The 22212-nt window shown below is 35.6% G+C and overlaps 1 protein-coding gene across 2 annotated transcripts in view; it reads right to left on the reverse strand.

Annotated features, from left to right (window-relative positions):
* Positions 1–22212, reverse strand: part of LOC127796164 (endoribonuclease Dicer homolog 2-like) — a 30931-nt gene that overhangs the window by 3601 nt on the left and 5118 nt on the right. For both annotated transcript variants that reach the window (XM_052328161.1, XM_052328162.1), the window contains exons 6-21: positions 17469–17553; positions 17275–17339; positions 12367–12507; positions 9449–9577; positions 9234–9363; positions 9021–9120; positions 7854–8049; positions 7615–7775; positions 7269–7487; positions 6916–7142; positions 6562–6833; positions 5990–6423; positions 5750–5853; positions 3830–4026; positions 2978–3187; positions 1500–1910 (exon numbers count right to left, since the gene is read on the reverse strand). In XM_052328161.1, coding sequence (XP_052184121.1) covers positions 1500–1910; positions 2978–3187; positions 3830–4026; positions 5750–5853; positions 5990–6423; positions 6562–6833; positions 6916–7142; positions 7269–7487; positions 7615–7775; positions 7854–8049; positions 9021–9120; positions 9234–9363; positions 9449–9577; positions 12367–12507; positions 17275–17339; positions 17469–17553 — 3081 coding nt within the window. The remainder of the gene's footprint in view (positions 1–1499; positions 1911–2977; positions 3188–3829; positions 4027–5749; positions 5854–5989; positions 6424–6561; positions 6834–6915; positions 7143–7268; positions 7488–7614; positions 7776–7853; positions 8050–9020; positions 9121–9233; positions 9364–9448; positions 9578–12366; positions 12508–17274; positions 17340–17468; positions 17554–22212) is intronic.

Consider the following 22212-nt stretch of genomic DNA (forward strand, 5'->3'; position numbering starts at 1 on the left):
TTCTTGAATATGCTTAGTGAGTTCATCCATTGTTAAGGCAAAGAGATAAGTGCTTAATACAAATCCCTTATGTAATCCAATTGTAATTGGAAAAGCTAATCAAGTTCTACACTTGTTTTGCCACATGTCTACCCTATTATACATCTCTTTAAAAGCATGAACATAAACAATTAGGACTCTTTTCTTCTTTAGCACCCTTGCGTAAATCTATAAACACCACCTATAAGCCCTTTTTCTTTTCTCTATATCTTTCTATTAGGCATCTTAGGAAGTATGCAACTATCATTTTTTTCCCTACCACACATTAAACCCAATAGGTTTTCAAAAACCTTGGTTCTCTTCTTAATCTTTCCTCACTAACCCACTCCCAAAGTTTCATAGCGTAGCTCGTTAGCTTGATTCCTCTACAATTTCCCCAACATTGAACATATCAATTATTTTTTAAAAATTTGCACAAGGATCACATTAAATAATTTCATAAAGTAAAAAATGCTCTCTGCTCCCATGCATTTCTATGCTTCTATTTGAGTATTATTGAGTCCAACAACTTTATTACTATTCATCTTTTTCAAGACTTGTTTTTATTTCATTTGGACATATATGTCTATGGTATATGTAATTCTTATATTCTTCAAGAATTACTAAAATGCCCCAGCATAGCACTTGTTTCTTCACCTTCACTCAATGACTTTGAGAAACAAGTCTTCCATCTCTCCTTATTCACCTCCCTCATTTACAAGTACCATTTTGCTTTCATCTTTGATGCATTTCACTTGGCTCAAATCCCTAGTTCTTTCTCTTGCCTTAGCTAGTTTATACACATCTATTTCCCCATTTTTTGTATCAAATCATTGGTATGAATTAATATAAACTTTTGACTATACTTCAATAATTGTCCTCGTTGCTTCTTTTTTTTTTTTTTTTTTTTTTGTTGCCAATATCTACCTCATAACTTCTCATGGTTATGGCATTTTTGTAATTCTTGTAACAAGCTCCCATAGCTTTGATTTTTGGTTGTACTACTTCAATCCACCACCAAGACTCTTTTGGATATGAGACCTTCCCCTTTTAACTCTTCAAACACCATTCTTGCCATATGTTGAATAGCAATAGATAGGAAAAATGAAATTTTCTAATCGTGGTTCAATGAAAACATTAAAATTTCATTACTCAACTACTTTTTTATCTTGACGAAAACGAAGACATTAGAAAATTCAAAATGCCTAAATTTCACAAGTACTAGCTAAGACCAAAAAAAAATATCACTAAATGTAAGCCCCATCTAAGTTAATAGAATGGTTTCAGGTGAATCTTTTCTCAGAACAATTTATCTTCAACATGAGTGGATTATGGAACTACAATAATATTTCAGATAATGGCTGACAGACTAATGCAAAGATCCATAGCAGGTAAGATAAGTGAGAGCATGTAAAAATATTTGAAAAAAGAAAAAATTTCCAACATCAATGACATATATCTTATGAATTACAGAAAGATACCTGATAACATCTCGGAATCTCAGGTAGCATATATGAACCATGGGTTAGTGCTTCAACAAGCAAAGAAGGATCAAGAAATGAGAAATTCAATAAGGACTCTAGGTATTTGATGTTAACATGCCTCTCGGGTTGAACTGGAAATTGCCTCACATATGGTATGTTGATGAAATCCACCTTCATACCAAGCCAATCCATAAATGACAAGGCAGCATATTCCCCACCTGTGCTGAGGAATGCACCAATAAGTGCCTCCACAACATCAGCTACTGTTTTACCTTTCATTTTCCTCATTCCCCGATTAAAGATTTTCCTCGTTCCAGAAAGAAACTCTTCATCTAATGTATATTGTCCAGATCTATCACCAGGAATTATCCACACTTTTGGATCAAAAGGTTCATTTCGAATGAAGCCCTACAGTTAAAAGGTACAAAAGCAAAACGTATGCTTACAAATCCTAGAAAATACAACACAATAGAAACACAGAATTGAAAAATCATTTCAGTTATGCAACAACAGAACCCTGATGAGAGAATAAACATTTAACAGATATGTTGCCACTCCAAAGCACTATATTATTTTTAACAAAAAACAGATTTGTTAGCAATAGATCAAGTTCGAGAACTCAAACAAATCCATATGACCACCAATTTCACAAAGACTCAGTCCTAATCAATGATATTCAACAAAAATCTACACAAACATTCCAACACCAAAATGAGAACTTACAAGCATACAAATTCCAGCCACTTGGCATTGGCCCAAAAATCGTCTTTTCATCATGCCATTCAAAATCCTCTATAGCAATATTATAAGCACAGAAAATCAGAGAACATAGTGCCTTTTGAAACTTTAGGGGCTCAAACTTAGGATAACTGTTCAGTCCATATCATGTACCATTAATATAAACAACATATAAAGCAACTATCACAAATAAAACCAAAGTTGAATAATGATAATGTTGCCTAGAATGTCATTATCAAGATGTAATTCCCTGAACAGATAACAAAAACCTGTTGAGAATCTTCTTTACATTCAGATATCAAATCGATGAAAACCCAGAATATCCCACCTCTGTGTGGGACAAAAACTAATTTCCACAGAAAAGGGCATCCAATGCATTAGGCTCCAAAATTTCTGAGGATCAAGGGAGGGATTGTTTTTTATTGCAGCCTTTAACCTTGCTTTGTAAAAAGGTTGTTTCAACAATACAAATCCATAAGGACCTACCTTACACCCTCAGGTGGGGGGCACCAACTTCTACAGAGGACTGAATTAAGAAAACAGCATGAAAGAATGTGACATGAATAAAATAGGCCTGCAAACTCATGCAAGTTGACATTCTAAAGATTACTTTTTAAGATAGAAGATTAAAGTCAGACTGCAGAAAAAGGGAAAAAAAACAAAAATACATGGAAATAGTAAAACTGAAGGCACTTGTTCCAAGTATTACAGCCAGATTATAATTAGTAAAAGCTTACCGGAAGTTTGCGGTCACATCCAAGCTTGCATAGTGCAGCATTAGAAATTAATTTATCTTTCTTCAAACTAAGCATTCCCTCATGTTGGATTTGATAAGTTTTAAATAGCTGTTGACAGACCGCATATTTAAGGAAAGAGTCCCCCAAGGTCTCCAGTGATTCGAGATGAAATTTCTCCTGGCACTTTTTGGTTGTAATTGCTTCCAAGACCTACATGAATGTGTTAGACAGGTTACCAGAAATACAAAGGGATATTCAACAAAATAAAGGAATTTTAAATAATTAACCAAATTATTTAACTCAAAGAAAATTAATAGTCAATAAGGCAAAAAGCATTGCCATAGATCCTCAAGAAAGAAAAATGTATTGTAAGACAAAGCAACAAAGTCTAATTCAGGTAAGCATGTCATCATGTATTATATAGTTGTATAGGAACAAGTCAGTTAAAACATTTACAGATGCATTTCTTAATCATAAACCAAGTCTAAAGCTTAAGAATACGACATCCCTTTGTTAGAATCAGAAAACTATCATACATCAAGCTCCAATTAAACAATCCTCCACCATCCTGTAAAGAGTTCAAACATCACTTCAAATAGGGCAAGTTAGTTAAAAGTGTGAACCGATAGTCAAAACAGATTGCTAGAGCGCATTTTTATTGTTATTCCACATGGTAATCATAAATTAGAATGGGACTTCATAGAGTGGGTTCAGACTCAACACTTGAACTAATGCATGCATAAATTGCCTTCTTCGCAACTTTTGAAGGCAAGCATTGTACAGTGCTTATTACGAAACAGTATGCCAAATTAAATAATTATTGGTTTCAAAGCAACAGATAGGGGAACATACCTTGGCAGTTGGAATAATAACATTTTGCGTGCAGTGATCCACATGCAACTTTTTCAAGTTGATAGCAATAAGCAAACACTCGATCCGATGCATGATAGATGGCAGATATGAGAAAGAATATATGGTGCCAAGGGATATAGGAGACATCACGATGACACAAAGTTCAGGAGGCAGTTCAACAGATGAGTTACTTGATTCTAGCCACAAAAAAAAAATAGTTATTAGCCACAAATGAAAACACAAAATAGTGAAACAAAAATGCATGAATTCCATTGACTCATGTTCTGTTTTACACATTGGTAGGCACTTCAAAATAGGTGACCAATCTATATCCAATATAAAATTCATTTAACACTTCAAACTACAAATCTAGGCATGTCTATATATGACAGATAACCTATAAGACACATTGCTATCGTGTGTCCAGCAGCAGTGACAGCAGCAGTGACTTGAATTATGTTAACTGCAAATGCTTTCATAAGGATTTTGTTTGGTGTTAGTATTTTTTTTTGGGACCAAAAGGTGAAATCCCTCACACCCCGGGTCGGTGATTTGTATTTTTAAATTGTAATATGATGGATTAGACCTGATCCTGCCTAGAAGGATTAAGGCTTGTGATTGTTGTTCTTGTCTTTGTAATAATATGATGAATTAGATCTATGACCTTTTTTCTGGTTAATTTATTTATTTTTCATTCTGAAATATCATTTTTTATAAAAATACATTTCTCATACCCCTACAATTCTACATTGACATTATTCCATATTATTGCATCCAAATCTAATCCAACATCCCTATCTATATCTTATCCATATCCACACCCCCACACTTCTTTGGGTGGAGATCCTCAACAAGATGAGGGGGGTTCCACCACACTTATTGTGGCAGGAGATGGTGGTCAGAAAGAGAATCAAATAGCAACAGTGGTGCCAAGGGATTGGTCATATACCAACTATCCACTTCCCTCATTAGCATCCAATTCAATGCTTCAATGGATATGATTGGATCATTCAATGAGGGTACTTAGTGGGCTGATGGGTCATTTGGCAGCCATGAAGAGTCTGGGATGGGGAACTGAAAACAGAAAGAAAATGAGCAAAGATAAAGAGAATAAAACAAAAATAAAAATAGCCAGTTGAGTAAATTCACTATGTTAAACAGCCAAATAGTTTACATATACACACTGAGTTAACTACATTCTCCCTCTCAAAAAGATACATGATCTTACTCTTCCATCAGCCAACCTCTAACGACAGGTACAAATGCATTACATAAAAGCCACAGGAAAGATGGATGTAATTTGTGCTATTTGAATAGCAAGAAGACATACGGAAAGGGAACAACATCGTAAAGAAGCAAAAACTTGAACTATTTGAATAGTAAGAAGGCATATGTAAAGGTAACAAGATCGCAAAGAAGCAAAAACAGAAAATACCATCAAGTAAAAGAAAATGCATCTGATAACGAAGATCCAACATATTTAATCTTTTTTTTTTTTTCACAGTTCTTCCATATTAATGGGCACAAACTATTCTCAACATATCATACCCAGTATCTAAATTGTATAGGGACAATAAGAAAATTCATAATGCCAATTTACTGCATTATGTAACTTCGCAAAATTAAAGAGCAAAAAATTGAAACAAAGAATGTCAAGTTCTAATAATTAGCCTACATTCTTGTACAACAATTTTTTTTCAGATTTCAGAAATGGCAAATAATCTATTGACTGCAAAAGATGGTTTCAGTCCAAACAGTTGGTTCAAATAATGCAAAATATTAGAGCATGAACAAAGCACAGTCTTTCCTTACTACAAACTTTTATTTAAATGACCATGACGAGATAAATTCCACGGGTAGATATAGACTTGCATATACATAGAACACATAGGGTAAGGTAAGGCAAGTAAGCAAACAAACCTCTTTCTTCGAGTTTTTTACGCCTCTGAAGGCAATTTTGCACAGGAAAAATATGTTTGCCTATAAGCAGTGATTCCCTTTCAAAGCACAAGTCAATTCCATACCTGTGATAAAGTTTAGGATAGAGTTACTGTTTTCTGTTCATGTAAAAAATATCAATCACTTCATTCCAAAAAACACCAACAAAGACCATCACATCAATTAACAAAAGAGATATTAAAATCAATAGTTTTCACAAACCGTGATTTATAGTATTGTTTGTAAGACATGACTTCCCCACTCCTCATCCTCAGCAACGAGTTCCCATCCAAATTATCTGAAGTTCGAGTGATACAATAAACATAACCATTATGAGGTGTGTATACCAAGGAATTTTCCAACATGCAGCTGCACACCAAATCATTCTTAGTATGCACAAGGCAGCTGGAACTCTTGGGACGGTAACAGGTAGTATTATGATCCCTGAGCTTTTCATAAGGAAAAATCACGGAACTAACGCATTTCCAATTGACAACCAACGGATTATGAGGTGGGCCGCTACAGGGGAGCAACAGATAGTCAATTGAATAACCTTTCCTTGAATTATATGCACTCAGAACCTCCGTCAGCTTAATCAAATTGTGATCAAAAAGAACTCTAAGCAGAGAGATCTGAAACCTTTGGCACAAAAGCACCTGTCCAAAAATTTGATGATCAAAAAATAATCTATGCAAAAATGTCTTCATACTGATTAATTATCTATATAGCAAACAACTTACTTAATCCACAATAAAAACCAAAAAATAGTTCAGACCATAAAAAGTGTACAGTACCTGCTCAGAACTAAGGCTCATTTCTCCAACATATTTTACCCGGACAGACAGGTTGCCCTTATCCACTTCTAAATCAAAAGTAATCTTCTCATCATCAAGTTCAAGCTTAGTCATGATACCGAGTACAATATGATGAAGTGGGACATTATACTCAAAGCTCCTTTGTATCTCAATCAAGTAGCAACAGAATGACCTTGTAGAATTGTTTTCACAATGACCAACCAACTCAGATGGAAAGTAGTTAGCTCGATCATCGACATACGGTTCACAGCCTAATACAGAAATATAGTCTTAATGAAAAATAAAAATAAGAAATGATGGAAAAGAAATAGTAACTTGAATATTATAAATTACCCAATTCCTGTGCATCAGCTTCCTCCACAACAATATCTGGCACTAGATTATCATTTAATGCCCCAATCTGATGAAGCCGTTTGCACGCCTCTAAGCATGCAAGTTGCTTTACAGTTTTGATGTTGCCTTTCACACTAACAGGTTCTAAGTTGCAACTTTTAGGGAATATCAACGTGCAAAGTTGCAAATTCTTATCTATTTCAAACAAAGGAGAGGGTTTAAAATACCTGCAATCAGAAAACAAGGAATATACAGTTCATAGCTGCACACTACAAACAAGTTTAAGATTGCATGATGAAAAATAAACAAACTAGAGTACTATAAACAATGAGAAATTTAGTGCTTGAACAAACCCATCAGCCGGGAGCCGGGAGCAATAGAAATACAGCAAAGCCACGCTAGAACTTAGAGTTACAACTGCTCCTGTGCTTTCAACACGATAAAAAGCCTCCTTAAACAATTCGCTGTTAGGATGTCCGCAAGGAAGGTGAGAATGGCACAGTGCTTCCTCCCTCATGATGTCTCCACTAGCAAGATAATTCTGCATTCGATTGAGTGTAACAGTATCCCCACTACCAACCCAACCAGAAAAGAGAAAAATGATAAATAGCAACTTCACCAGTGAAATCTTTACCAATTCTAAGCAATCATAGTGACATCCACAGAACAGATAAAGTAGAAATCATTTCTTATGCATACCTCCTCACCATCAACAAAAAATCTGAGTTCTGCATCCGAGCACGACCCCGGGACTGAATAAAACTACAGACTGTAGCCGACGGATCAAATCTAATAACAAGATTGCAGCTTTGAACATCCAAACCCTCTTCAAGAATTGAGGTTGCAACAATAATGTTCACCTGCAAATAAGCCATGGCATATAAGCAGTATTAACTGGTGACATACAGATCATATTATTCAAATGAATTAAAACCTACCATGCCCTTGCGAAATTCTTCAACAATTTCGTTTTGTATATTTCTACTCTGTGACTGGAAAACAGAGTGATTCCCTGCAGTATACTTTGTCTTCCAGCCAGTTAGTTTAGGCAGCAATTCACTCAACAGAATTTGAAGAACAACAGCAGTAATAACCCTTTCTACAAAAATTATACATCGCAAATCCTTCACAACCCTACATAAAATAACACAAGAAATCTCATGTCATGACATGTAAATAAATGATGGAATATATTTGAACTGTTTAGTAAGATTTGTTTTGCTAATTTAATTTATCTTTTTAGTTAAACTTTAGACTATAAATACCCACATAGTGGGATAAAGGCTTGTTATGTTGTTATTTAGCCTATAAGTATGCATTAATGATGTACTCAGAGAAGGCAATTCATTTGATTATAATTGTGATTTCTTCCCTTTCTAAATTCACTCTCTCAGGTCTCCCAATCCCTCTCTACTTCTTCTTCCCCTTCCCTTTCTCTCCAACAGTTCTTCTCTTCCCTTCTCAAATTTTCTACAAATTCTTGTTGTCCCTCATAAATCCATGTCTTAGTTTTACATAGCAAACATGAAATAAACATGGTGAAATACTAAAAGCTCATGGTGAAAAGATTGAATATCTTGGATACAGATTGAAGAGTCAAATGATCATAATGCCAACAACATTGATGAGACATGGTGCTCACTCTTTCAAAGAGAGAATGTCCAGAAAAATATGAAAAGTTTCGCTCCCACAAACAATGAAAATGAGACAGGAATGGCCAACATTGATGTAACTAATGAGGAAAGTGGAAAAATAATCAAAGAATTAGAAGTGAAGACATTGAAATCAGAAGAAGTACAAGGGAAGCAGCTTTTTTCTGCCATGAAGCAAATAAACAACAATGCTACCATGCATTCAATTTCCTTTCCCCTAAAGAAACTAAAGAATACAATGATAAGTTCATCAATATCATTGTTCAAGGAACTCAAATCTTTACAAGCTGGATATTGTAGATTCCTGAACAAAATTCATATTCATACATCTTTCGGCTTGTAGTCTTAGTTCATTCAAACCACCTCAAAATCGAGGCTACATAAGTATCAGATAGAGTGCACAAGACAAATTGCAAAAATGTTGCAAAGAAAAATTTTGACCATGCAGGATACCTGTAATCAAGAAGATATTTAATGAGATAGATGACTTTTGAGGATAGATATCCAGCAACCATATCAGCATTTAAGTCATCACCAATGGACCACCGCTGACCTATATTGTACCACAAAAGAAGAAGGGGAAAGAATGAATAAGCGAGCAACAGGAGTTCAGCGATTTGAGACCAAGCATAGAACAATTCCATCAGTAAAAGTTGCAGAAATTACCTGATGGTATATAAGTAGAGAAAACCTTAGATACATCCAAGCTAAAATCCTTAACAATGGTCTCAGCGCACACATCTAATTTCCCCCATGAGAAAATGTCAGTTTCATCACATGACAAAGATTCTGCTGCCTGTTACAAGACATCAAAGTTTCTGATGTTTACCGTATCATTTTTAAAGACAAATCAAGAAATTAGAACAAGAGAAAATACATACCTTCATAGCCAACCAAACACCAAGCTCACTCAAACAAAATGAGAAGGTTGAAACCAGCTTTGATAATCTTCTCCTAGCAGCATCTGCTGCAGACTTTGCAATATATGATTCTTGTAGGGCAGACTCATGCTGATAAAATATGCATGTGAAGTCAAATACTCAAAAAAATATAAGGAAAACATAACAAGATAAAAAAGAATACAAGGGAAAAAAACAAATATATATATATATATAAACACAAGGAAAAGCAGTATCTCATAAGTTCAAATCATACAAAAGCAAATAACTACGTATGTGGAAGTCTTCGCAAAGACAAAGATATAATCACATTAAGATTTGGCCATGCCCAGTTTCACCACAAAATGCAACAATAGCTATAACATGGCCATGAAAGATCGGAGTATATAACAATATAAATCCATACTTCTATAAATCATTAACATATGATATTATATATTTCAAACACACGGTTATATCTTTGCAACCTAAACCCTATCATGGATGATTACTACTCAGATAAATGGAATCCAACATTTGGCAGATCAAAATTTCTATGTTGCAAGAAACCTGAAATGATATTACACAAATATTGGAGTTTGTGGAGCAGAATGCATTACTCGCACATCATAAGGCCCCATCATTAAATTAAAAACAATAAGCAAAATAACACGGATAATTACGACAAAGATTTAATTTTATTAATAAACGGCAAAGGGGACATGATCGGCTCAAGCCGGGAGTTATAAACACTCCCTCACAGCACTCACTACACAGGCAATGCCTGCACCTAAAGGCCCAGATCAACTGCAGGCCCAATGAAGGATGCAAACAAACAGGACACTCCTCGTCAAATTCCATTCCCAGACGTGTATGTGGGTCGAAGAACCATAGAACCACCAGTCTGTCAAGCCTTCGTGTCTGTAGAGGTCGTCATTACGGACATCCGTCACGGACAAGGGATAGTCCGGGGCGTCAACGAACGGGACCTCCCTAATCAAGTGGTAGCCAGGGAAGATGGAACTAGGGTTGGTCAGGAAGGAAGGAGCATAGTACCTGATACGCTCCGTGTGGACCACACCGCCGGAGTACCAAGTCACCCTTCCCCAGTGGAACCTAGCAAAGCCAATCTCATAGTGAGCCATGAGGACGACGAAGGACTCCACCGTGATGATGTGTGAGGCGAGGAGAACGACGAACACCATGTCAAAGAAAGGGTCCAGAGAGGGAGCGAAGGACGGGAAGGAAGGCATCCTCTCTCTTCATTATTGTTGTTGTTTTAGAATGGTCACCACATTCCTCTTTTATCTCCTAGTAATCAAACAAGGTTCACAATCAAACATAATGCCAACACGATTATCTCCCTTGAAACATGCATCATCCAAGGCACTTAACCAATTCATACTTGAGCTTGACTAGGGTTTGGAACCAAACCCCCTTGCCCACCCTATAAGACCATCGCCATCAATTATAAAAAATATAGGGTTTTCTATTTTTTTAATGCTTGTAATACCTCTTCCCATCAACAGGATAACTATATGGTGGGGATTATAGTAGTGAAATCCTTTTTTGGTCATCCAATGGCATTTCGAGGGTCCTTCCCTTCCCTAGAGCTGTTTAGGCACATATATCCCAAGCACACCTATATTTATATTTGTTTTATAATAGCCAATTGCATTTCTTCACTTTGCACCCTCTCTCCAGCGGGATTATGCCTATGAGCACAAAAATAGCATCCTCAATATCAACCCAAGGCTGGTCCTTACCAGATTTTTCATATAAACTAAAAACCCCCTTACCTTTTCTGGAAAAGATACATTTATTACTTTCCCAGCTTTTTCTCTTCTCACTTTTGTCTCCATTGCATGTAGTATTTGTCTAGAATTCTACACGCATGCCTCTAGAATACATGTCTCGAATACTTTTGTCTTCACTTTTTCTCTTCTCACTTTTTTCTCCATTACTTTCTCAGCTTTTTATCTACTCACTTTTGTCTCCATTGCAAGGACTCCCCAAATGTCTAGAATACATGTCTAGAATTCTCTTCATCATGAGTCTACATTATATTAAAATTATGAGTTTAATACCATTTCCAAAGTTCTCAAAGTGGGCCTGAAATTTAAATTTGGCAAATTCTCCCAAGAACCGCTTGACAGCGACAGCAGGTGTACCCATAGTCAACTATGGCCTCCATAGTAAACCAAACATGACTTATTGCAGTCCACTCTACTACCAATAACAGCTTGCCTATGCATTTTGCCAGCCTATTCAAGTCCCAATTATCCACAAATCACACAAAAGTAAATATCCATAATTAGGGAGATGGCATTACATGTCATTACATTCTATCACACTAGCTATGGCATTTTGGAACTTACTGTAGGATTTTCACAATTCAAATGGAGAATTAATGCTACTTGTGAGTTTTTAACTAATCAGCGACTCTATACAGGCAGAGTTTACATGGTTATATCATGTTAATAATGGAGATGACTATACCATGTAATTTGAAATCCAGTTACATCCATTACAATGCATCAACTAATTATTTTATATCAATAGAGTTCACCTTTATAAAATGGATAACAATCATTGTTGGTTTTGAGAAACCAATGTTCATACATGAAGTATAATCCATAATCAAAATGCCTATTCCTTAAGCACAATACAATCTATTACTATGAGCTTGCTAGTTTTTCACTTGCTATTTCAAAATACTCTAAACCTTATTTTGACACAACAAACTCAAAAATCAAATTTAAATGCCAACAGTTTAAAAAAGTACCAAAGAGCAATATCATCATAATAAATATAAATATGTGAGCAAATTCAATTAAACCCACCTCTATGCATTGGGCAATAAATATATGGTGAGATATATTTCTGAAAAGTAAGAAACTGGGTTGAAGAGAAATACAAACCTTCTTCTCTAAACTCTTCAAATCATTTGCTAAACCATTAAATAATGCATCAGGGATATCCAAGTGCTCATAGAACTTCAGCTTTGGAGTTGATAAAGGAATGTATTTAGCCAACACACTTTCATTAACAACTGTATAAACCTTCACAAGAGAATATATATTGGGATCATTAACTATCTATACAGAATTTTTGGCTCATACTTCTACATAAAATGATCAACTAACTGGCAAAAGTCCGTTCCATCCCTCAGACAAAGAGATAGAAGGTTCAGAGGTAAAAACTGAATTCTCAAATGGCACAACCAGAAGAAGTTTTAGAAGGCATCATCATCTATTCATCTATTATTTGCAGAATAATATAATTATATATAACAGCCTGACATTAAAACTTCTTTTTATTTTCTACGAAAAGTTTATATTCAATGACCAAACAAAAAGAATGTAACCAATATGTTGACATGGGAAGGCAAGTATCGTGTAACAGTTTATTTGCAATGTTTTGTGTTAGAAGATACAGTTTCCTTATTCTAGGAAATCATATTTCAGTTTATTATATTACAGACTGTTAGGGACTTGTTTCAGTTTATTCCCTCTATTCTTAGGCAATTCCTACTTTAGAGATTAGTTTCCTGCTCTATTCTCCATCTACTAACTGTATATATTCGGGGAATGCTACCCTAAGAGAATAGATCGGATTACTGGTTAATTTTTTAGCATGGAATCAGAGCCCTAGGTTCCTATTCCTGGAATCGGGCACTGCTCTCATTCTTTCTCCTTGATTCTACAACTTCGGTAACCAGTATCAATCTCCAATCTTCTTTAGTATCACACTTAAACCTCCAGAATCATGACAGACACAACTGAATCAAGCGGCACATCTAGAAGTAACAACACGGCTTCAAGTGAGGAGTTGCAGAACATTTAGGTGGAATATAGGCTGAATGGAAAAAATTACTTGAAGTGGTATCAATTGATACGCACATTTCTGAAGGGCAAAGGGAAACCAAGTCACCTACTCAGAACCAGGCCTAAAAAGGAGGATGCTACATACGCAGCTAGGGATAAGTTAGACTCGTTGGTAATGTCTTGGTTGTGGAACTCCATGTTGCCAAAAATAAGCAACACAATTATGTTCATAAGCATTGCCAAGGAGATTTAGGACACAGTCTGTTGGAAAGATAAAGAAGAAGAATTCACATCTCCTGCGAGCAGACAGAGGAGAAGACTTCAAGATAAAGAGATAAGGATATTCCTTAAAATAGATAAGGAAATCCTATATAAATCATAATTCTAATCTGAAAAAGTTGTTGTAATCTAGACCTAAATTTTAGGAGATTTTCTAGGAACTTTTGTCTCACATTAATGAAATTCATGGAAATTACTTCCTCCCATTAGAACTTCTACTCAGTTTATTTTTCATGGTATCAGAGCCACGGGTCCATGGCAAGTTTTCCTATCTTTTCTCCTCCTCCAAAGTCTTTAGACTCCTTTCAGCTTACAATATGGCTGAAAATCAAAAAATAAGCGATGCTTCGACCATTTTTCCTCCTCCAGCAAGGAATACACAAGTTCTATCATCTCCAATCACTTTAGACAGCCATTCCCTTCAGATCACTCAGCATAAATTGAATGGAACCAACATTAGATAATGGTTACAGTCAGTTTTATTAGTGATCCTGGGAAAAGGCAAAGTTGGTTACCTAACAGAGACAGTCTCTAAGCCAAGCATAGATTCAGCTAACTACGGTGTGTGGGAGGCTGAAAACTCAATTGTGATGGCATGGCTGGTCAATTCTATGGAACCAAGGAATGGAATGACTTATCTATTCTATAGGACAGCTCAAGAGATATGGGACATTGTGTTAGAGATCTACTCAGACATGGTGAATATAGCCCAAAATTTTCAGATTCGGTCTACAATTCGCTTAAGGTACTACCTTTTCGCTTAAGGCTAGTATTTGCTTAGAGTTTTCTTCTGTTCTAAGTTCCGTAGGTTTAGGATTATCAGGGTCAAATTTAATCTCTTCAATTAATATTTTAACCTGCTCTTTTAACCTACTCATCTCACCAATTAGCTCCTTATTTTGCTTTTTGGTATATTGATCAATAGCTTGTTTGATCTCTTGCAGACATCAAATTAATTAATTCCTGCTACACAATAAATGGCCACAACAGATAAGTATTGTGACCTGTTTATTGAGGGTGAATAAGAAATTGAGGGAAATAAATTTTGCTTATATATATTTATTTCCCTCGAAATCCTCTGATGTAAATCTGGCAGTTGCATTTGAAGTGGTCAGCACAGTGCACCAAAGGGGCCAGTGCACTACAGCAGAAATTCAATATATATTTATCTGTTGTGGTTATTTGTTGTGTAGAAGGAATTAATTAATTTGATGTGACCTGTGCAATTCAGCAAGATAATATATCTATATATATATATATATTGAATTATAATGCATGTGGTCATTTGGTGTAGCCTGCACAAAGGAATTTAACATATTTTAATGGCAGTGCATGAATTAATTACAAGGGCCGCCCACTGCCATTATGCAAATTGAATATCAAATATGCAGTGGCCATGCACTATGTACATTGCCAATTCCAACCAGCCATCTATAAATTGGAAATTGCAACAGTTTGAGGTCAAGGACGTGTTCTTACATGGCCATCTTTAGCAGGAGATCTATATGCAATTTCTAGCCTAAGTTGGCAGCCAAAGATAATAGCCCTCTCAGAGTGTTCATTTTAGCCACTGGAGCAGATGTCTCAAGATAATACACTCCATACGTTTTTGTGCATCCTTTAGCAACTAATCTTGCTTTCTACCTTTCTAATGACCCGTCTGATCTATACTTAAACATGAATACCCATTTGCATCCCATTGGGTTCTTCCCCTTCTTTGGATCAAAGACATGGGAAGATGTGGTGTGCAAATTAAAATAGGCCCCATATGGATTGAAACAGTCTTAGTCTCTAAGACAATGGTTTGGCAATTCACCAAGGTCATGTTTGGTATGGGATATAAACAGAGCTAAGGTGATCATACTCTGTTTGTAAACCACTCAGCCTCAAGGGGAGTGACTGCATTGCTAGTAATGGTAACTGGAGATGATATAGACAAACAACAACATATCCAGCCTTTATTCCACTATGTGGGGTCGGCTACATGAATTCTAGACTTCCATGTATTTCTGTCTTTTGTCATATCCTCATTTAGATCCATATATTTAGATGATATAGACAGAATGGGAAAATTAAAAAGCTGCTTGGTCAAAGAAGTTGAGATTAAGGAGCTAGGCAGGTTAAATTATTTTTTGGGTATTGAGGTGGCACACACTAAGCAAGGGATCTTCATATCCCAAAAGAAGTACATCCTAGACTTGTTGACTAAAACTAGTAAATTGGGAAGTGAAGCTACTAATACGCCCATGGAGCCTAATCATCGACTTGGAGAAGTCCCAAAAGATGGCACAATGGATAAAGGTTCCTTTCAGAAACTTGTTGGGAGGCTTATTTATCTGTCACATACGAGACTAGACATAGCTTATGTCGTGAGTGTGGTAAGTCAGTTCATGCATAATCTTAAAGAAATACATCTCAAAGCAGTACCCAAGATCCTGCAATGTTTAAAGGGGATACCAAGCAAAGGAATCTTCTTTAAGAAAGGGGAAGAGTTGCCTCTTGAGGCCTATACTGATGCAGACTATGCAAGGTCAATTGTTAACAAAAGATCAATATCGGGCTACTAGACATTTCTAGGAGGTAATCTCATGACTTCGAGAAGTAAGAAACAGAATGTTACAAGACCGATCAAGCACAGAAGCCAAGTTCAGATCAATGGCCCAAGGAATATGTGAATTATTATGGCTCAAGATAATCTTGGAAGACCTAAAAATCAAGTGGAAGGAACCTATGAGGTTCAACTGTGACAAAAAGTCAGTTATCAACATTGCTCATAACCCTGTACAACATGATTGAAAAAAACATGTTGAAGTTGATAGACACTTCATAAAGGGGAGAAACTTGATAGCAGCTTAATTTGCACCCCATTTGTGTCCACCAGTGATCAATTTGATGACTCACACAGGGACTTCCCAGCACCATGTGACAAAAGATTAATGTGCAAGATTGGAATGCAAGACATTCACTCACCATCTTGAAGGAAAGTGTTAAAAAATACAATTTTCTTATTGTAAGAAATCATATTCTATTAGGGATTTCATTCAGTTTATTCTCTCTATTCTTTGTTTCCTAATTTTGGTAGGCTTAATTATAGGAAATTAAGTTTAGGTAATTTCCTAGAGATTAATTTCTTGTTCTATTCTCCATCTACCAACTGTATATATTCAGGGAATTTTACCCTAAGAGAATAGATTGAACTACTAGTCCATTATTGAGCTTTTGCAAATCATTTTCTTCCAAAAAACAATTTATATATTTCATCAGAACTGCAAAAACATCATGCAAAATTTTCCAATTTCAATTTGCATGTGCCATTGACTTGAGGACTCTATTTTCCCCAATGCTATATACTACTTTCACAATCTTCATTGTTTGTAAGATTATTTGAAAGGGCAATTTATCCCCATTACCTCAAATACCCCAAAGACCAAGATTGGCCACTTATTGAGCTTCAAACTTCATCATTATAGTAGTAGTTATCCAACTATTTATCAGTCGACAAGTGATAAATTGCAAAGAAAAATATAAAAATCAAGGAATACTTTAATAGAGCTCTATGACTGAAATCAAAATGTTCCAAAATCCAATGGCAACCCCCTATGCACAGGATGAAAAACTGAACTATTACAAGGCTAAATGACTAAGAGAGCAACAAAAGATGACATTATTTAAAAAAAAAAATAGACAATTAAATCAACACATTCTGAAAAAAAAAAAAAAAACCTTGGAATTCATAAGATTCTCAAGCTCAAGAATCTGACTCCGGTAGGTAGATGCCAAGCTAGACCCTAGATCAAAAACAATTGTAAGCTTGGTTTCTCTAAATAAACAAGTAACAAAATGAACATGATGTCATTAACATCAACCTAGTGAACATTAAAATTAATTTAAAATTCAGGCTATAGATCTTTCCGTACCTTTTGCTTTTACCGGGGAAGCAGTCATTCCAAATATCCGAGGCAGCTGGGAATTGTTATTTTGTAACTGCCGATGATAAAACTCCTGTAAATTCATTGGAATCTAACAAGTTACAAATACCACAAAGAGACTGAATTGAACTAATTGAAAAACATATAGGCCTAAAGAAAGAAGTATAAATGAATAGAAACACTCATTGCTACAATATCCAATTTTAAACCACCATACACTGGTATGGATTTTCAAAACATGAAGCAGAAAACGCAAAGAAAAAGAATAGCTTGTAACATTACAAAAAAAATAACTTGTACCATATGGCCTAAGACTACGAAGGACAGACCAACGAGATCATGAGAGAGAACACCTAGTTGGCAAAAGTGCAACCGCCATGCCTCCATGATGAGGTAAGCCTACTCATTTGATTTACACCTTTGGGTGTATCCACATGGTCATGACCTGCCACCTCTTGTAGATCGACGTGGGTTGCAAAGCCAAGATACATCCTTGACTTGTGATGACATGAAAAGTCCTCCATTATGTAGGACTTGCTCTTACCATAACCTCCTCTTTAGAAGTGTCTCCTCTCATTTTATTTGTTTATAATTTCACTCTCTAATCAAACTTATTCATAAGAGATAAAACAGTAGAATCCCAAACATGATTCCAAAACTTAGTGTGGAACAATCTCATTGAACTGGAAAATACATATATACACATAGAATGTCTCCTTAACTATGAAAACAAATCTCCTAATTGAGTAATATTCTATTTACAGTAACATAGATATGATCATATCCTAATTCAAGCCTTCAAATCTATAGAATATTTGACCAACCACACACATAGTCAAAGCCTTAATTCACGACACTTAGCATTTTATATCACATAATCAACTGAGTGCAACAGTGTTTAAGTTCTACAAAACATGCTTCCAAAAGTACATACATATGCCTTGCATATCTTCTCTAATCCTCCAACCCCTAGCTAGTATGTCTCCCCATCCCTTGCATGGTTTGGAATGTCAAAATGCAACACATGAGAATAGAATATTCAGTAAGGCGTGTCATGGCAATGCAATCATCATTCACCATTCATGTAGGCAGCCCCTAACCATAACCTTCTCCCACTCGCCGGGTGCACCTACTTCTAGGCTCAAGCCCATCCTTTATCCTTTAGCACCATTCACACAACCTAAAGGCTCCACACTTGGCCAAACATTAACAACCACCATTACAACATATTTATGGCTTGAACCTTCATGTTCAATGTTGAAATAAAGAAAACTGATGATTTGACAGTAAAGAAATTACAGCCCATTCGAATAATCTGGAATAGCTGCAGATTTTCTCGATTAGATTGATTGAATATAGAAAATTACTAAAAAGACCCATGTCAGCATGAATGTCGCTTTTCTGGAAAATCAACCCAATTTTAAAAATCATCTTCAGGGGCAGAATAATAAAAGGGAAGATAATGATTGGAACTCAGCATCAGCATTTCCAACCCCAACTCCAGTTTTCTTATATCATTACTTTGGGAAAGAACATGTTTCTAAGGATGGAAATCAGGAAGTTCCATCTCAACCAATGCCTAGTATTATTACATCATAAACAGAGGGAGAAAATCTACAACTGAATCAATCACATCTGTATCTTGAGCTTCAGGTTTATACTAGGAGAAAAACTCAGCAAAATACTACAAGTTTGCCTATCCCTCAAGCACAAGGACAGTCACAATCCTTACTCACTCTGACTTGCCTTGTTGGAAATGAGAAAGTAAAGGCCTATTTAAAGGCATTCCTAAGCAGCCGAAGCAGCTAAATGTGTAGCAGCCCCAGTGGCTGCCACCTGGCCTTTATTTGGCGGCATCTTTCTTGTGCAAGGCCTACCTCCTTGCTTCAGCTGAAAATGCTGCTAGGGATCATTCCATTGTGCTGTCATGTATCAATCCCTTGATGGCATTGCTGCCTTGTGACACCTTTTGAGCTAACTCGGCTCTTCTCTAGCCAGAATAATACCTTCTAAAGGCCTCCAAAACTGTACAGAATCAGCTAGGGTTGCTCAACAGCTTACTAATCAAGATTAACTAACTATTAATTCCTTAATTAACCACTAATCCCACGTTCACAAACTTTGACCAATAAAATGCTCTTAATGCCTCATAACATATTAAAAATGCAGATATTTATCTCTAAATTTAGTCCCAAAAACTGATTTTGAATCCAGCTTCTTACCTGAGGTTTTTCACCAACTTGGCTGCCACCTTACATATTTTGTTTCAGCAAATTTCTACGAATAACTCCTTACCTTTTGGAGTCTCATATTTGTGACCTGCTTCTTTGCTTATTAATAAATTCATGAGATGCCACAAAAAGTGTCGAGGAAGCCCCAAAAGAACAAACTGGGAGACACGTAGATGTGATATTAAGTATACAAGTCTAACAAAAGAAAAGGCAATGGATAGAAATGAGTGGAAATCTAGAATTCATGTAAGCTGACCCCACTCGGCAAGTTCAAGACCCGGGCTTAGCAGATGCAGATACCTTAGTATAGTATCCTAACATATACATTTATTTGAGTAGCTAAAATAAAATTTTAAAAAAAATGAAGGTAGCAAAAACAAATAAATTTTAATAGAGTAACACGATATGTTGAAGAAACTTGTCCAAAAGTATAACCTATTAAAAAATAAATTTAGCTTCAATATAAATGAAATTAAAAGAGTATTAATAATCTGTAATACAAAGAATTATAATTAATTAACATTCTTTACACCAAAATAATTTAACTACAACATAAAGAGTGCTAATATAAAAAAAATAAAAAGTGAAAATTTTCTTTTTTACCTTATAAAAGTAAACTTGTCACACAATTGTAAAAGAATTTGATTTTTTTCTTCAATCAACTCTCCAAGTTCTCTCTTTGTTTTCCTATTTTCCTTTACTAAAGCAAAGCTCTCCCTAGAGATAGAGACTCTTATTGTTGTTACCAATGAAAAGAACAAAGAAAATTAATATTGATAACAGTTTGCTCTTTGGCATTTTTATTTTTCTGGTTGAAGTCTTCATCCTTGAGAAAGCAAGGATTGAGGCAAGGAACAATTAAACAAAAAAATAAAGAATCTCATTGATTGTTCTGGGCTGCCGTAAAAACTAATTGTTATTTATAAAATTAAAATAGATACCCTTTAACTATCTTTTATTCTTCTAACATTTTATAAATTTCTCATATACTCTATTTTCAATACCTTTAAATATTTCAAAAATTAAAATATTTTTAATAATTTATTATTTTTTTTTTTTTTTACTTCTAATATTATTTGTCTTTCTTTTCAAATTGACTGTTATATTTATAGAATTTTTTTTTTTTTTTGGGGGGGGGGCATTTTTGGGAAAAAAATATAAAACCTATGCACGTTGTGGGATAAAGGCATGATGCAATGATGTTTGTAAGGCCAATGAAAAGGACATATGACAAAACCATGTGTGGCGAGATTGAGGAGTTTTGAAGCTGATAAAGATAAATGAGATGGAAGATAAAGAGAAGATTTAAAGAACTAAATGGCAGATAAATCAAGATAAAGGGATAGATAATCAAAAAAGGACACGAGATTAAGCAAAAAAAACTATTGCTACTATTTAGGAGATAAATGTTACAACCCTAGGGTTTGGCTAGGGTTTAGAAAGGGAAATTGGAAGAAATGGAGGGAGATTAGCCTGAAAGAGAGGTAGAGACAGCAAACATTGGAGAAGATTTACAGAGAGAGAGAGAGAGAGAGGAGGGAAATTGAGAGAGGCAACGTTGAATTCAGTTATCATTCATGAGCATGCCATTTTCTAACTACTCAAGCCTATTTATAAACTTACAATTGGATATACTAACAGCAATACAATCAAAATAAGAAACCTATAATTCGTATGACTATTATATCCCTAGGGATTCCTTGGGGTCATGACAATCCCTTCGAACAATTCTTACAAGAATTGACAGCTGCTGACCCTGTTCTTCAGCCACTTCCAGCCTTAACAATCTGATATCTTCTTTATTTTTTTTTGTTCTCATCTCGTATCTTCCTTTTCTTTTACCTTTCCATTTCTTTTTCTCCAAAAGTAGCAGTACTATGATTTGTTGCAACACCTAGTTCAGCCACCCACCCATTCCCTATTGCTATCAAAATTAATTTTAATTGACCGGTCATACCTTCCACCATATCATCTCCAATAGTAGAGAGGAATTCAAATTGCTCTGCAAGCCAAAACCAGATTCGATGTTGTCACTCTCCAACGGAAATTTGAACAAGCAAAACAACAAAAAACCCTTCCACAATCTTCCTAGACTCATCACATTTCTTCCATTCATCTTGCTTCAATTGAGTCATTTGTTCCTCCTGAGCTATTTCCTGCTTGCTTTCATTCACCAACGGTTCTTGAACTAGTTTCTCCTTCATTGGTGTCACCTTGTTATCTCCAGTATATGCCCCTCCTTCCTTGGCATCCAAAAGTGCCTGATTCACTTCAGTTGCTATATCAACTTCTTGCTACAAACTACGGTTAGCCATAGAAATACCTTTGTTCTGCTGGTTGCTCTTAAGGTAACTTCTAGGCGACATCCCATGCTTTCTGCAAATGGCATCCAGTGCCAATTCTTGCAGTCTCGCTTTCTCCGTCGCTTGTTCTATCGTAGTAGGACAACACATCTTCACCATAGGCCTCAGCGTATCATTGAGACCATTACTGAATTTCGA

This window comes from Diospyros lotus, chromosome 3, assembly GCF_014633365.1.
Source record: "Diospyros lotus cultivar Yz01 chromosome 3, ASM1463336v1, whole genome shotgun sequence".
NCBI classification, from domain to species: domain Eukaryota; kingdom Viridiplantae; phylum Streptophyta; class Magnoliopsida; order Ericales; family Ebenaceae; genus Diospyros; species Diospyros lotus.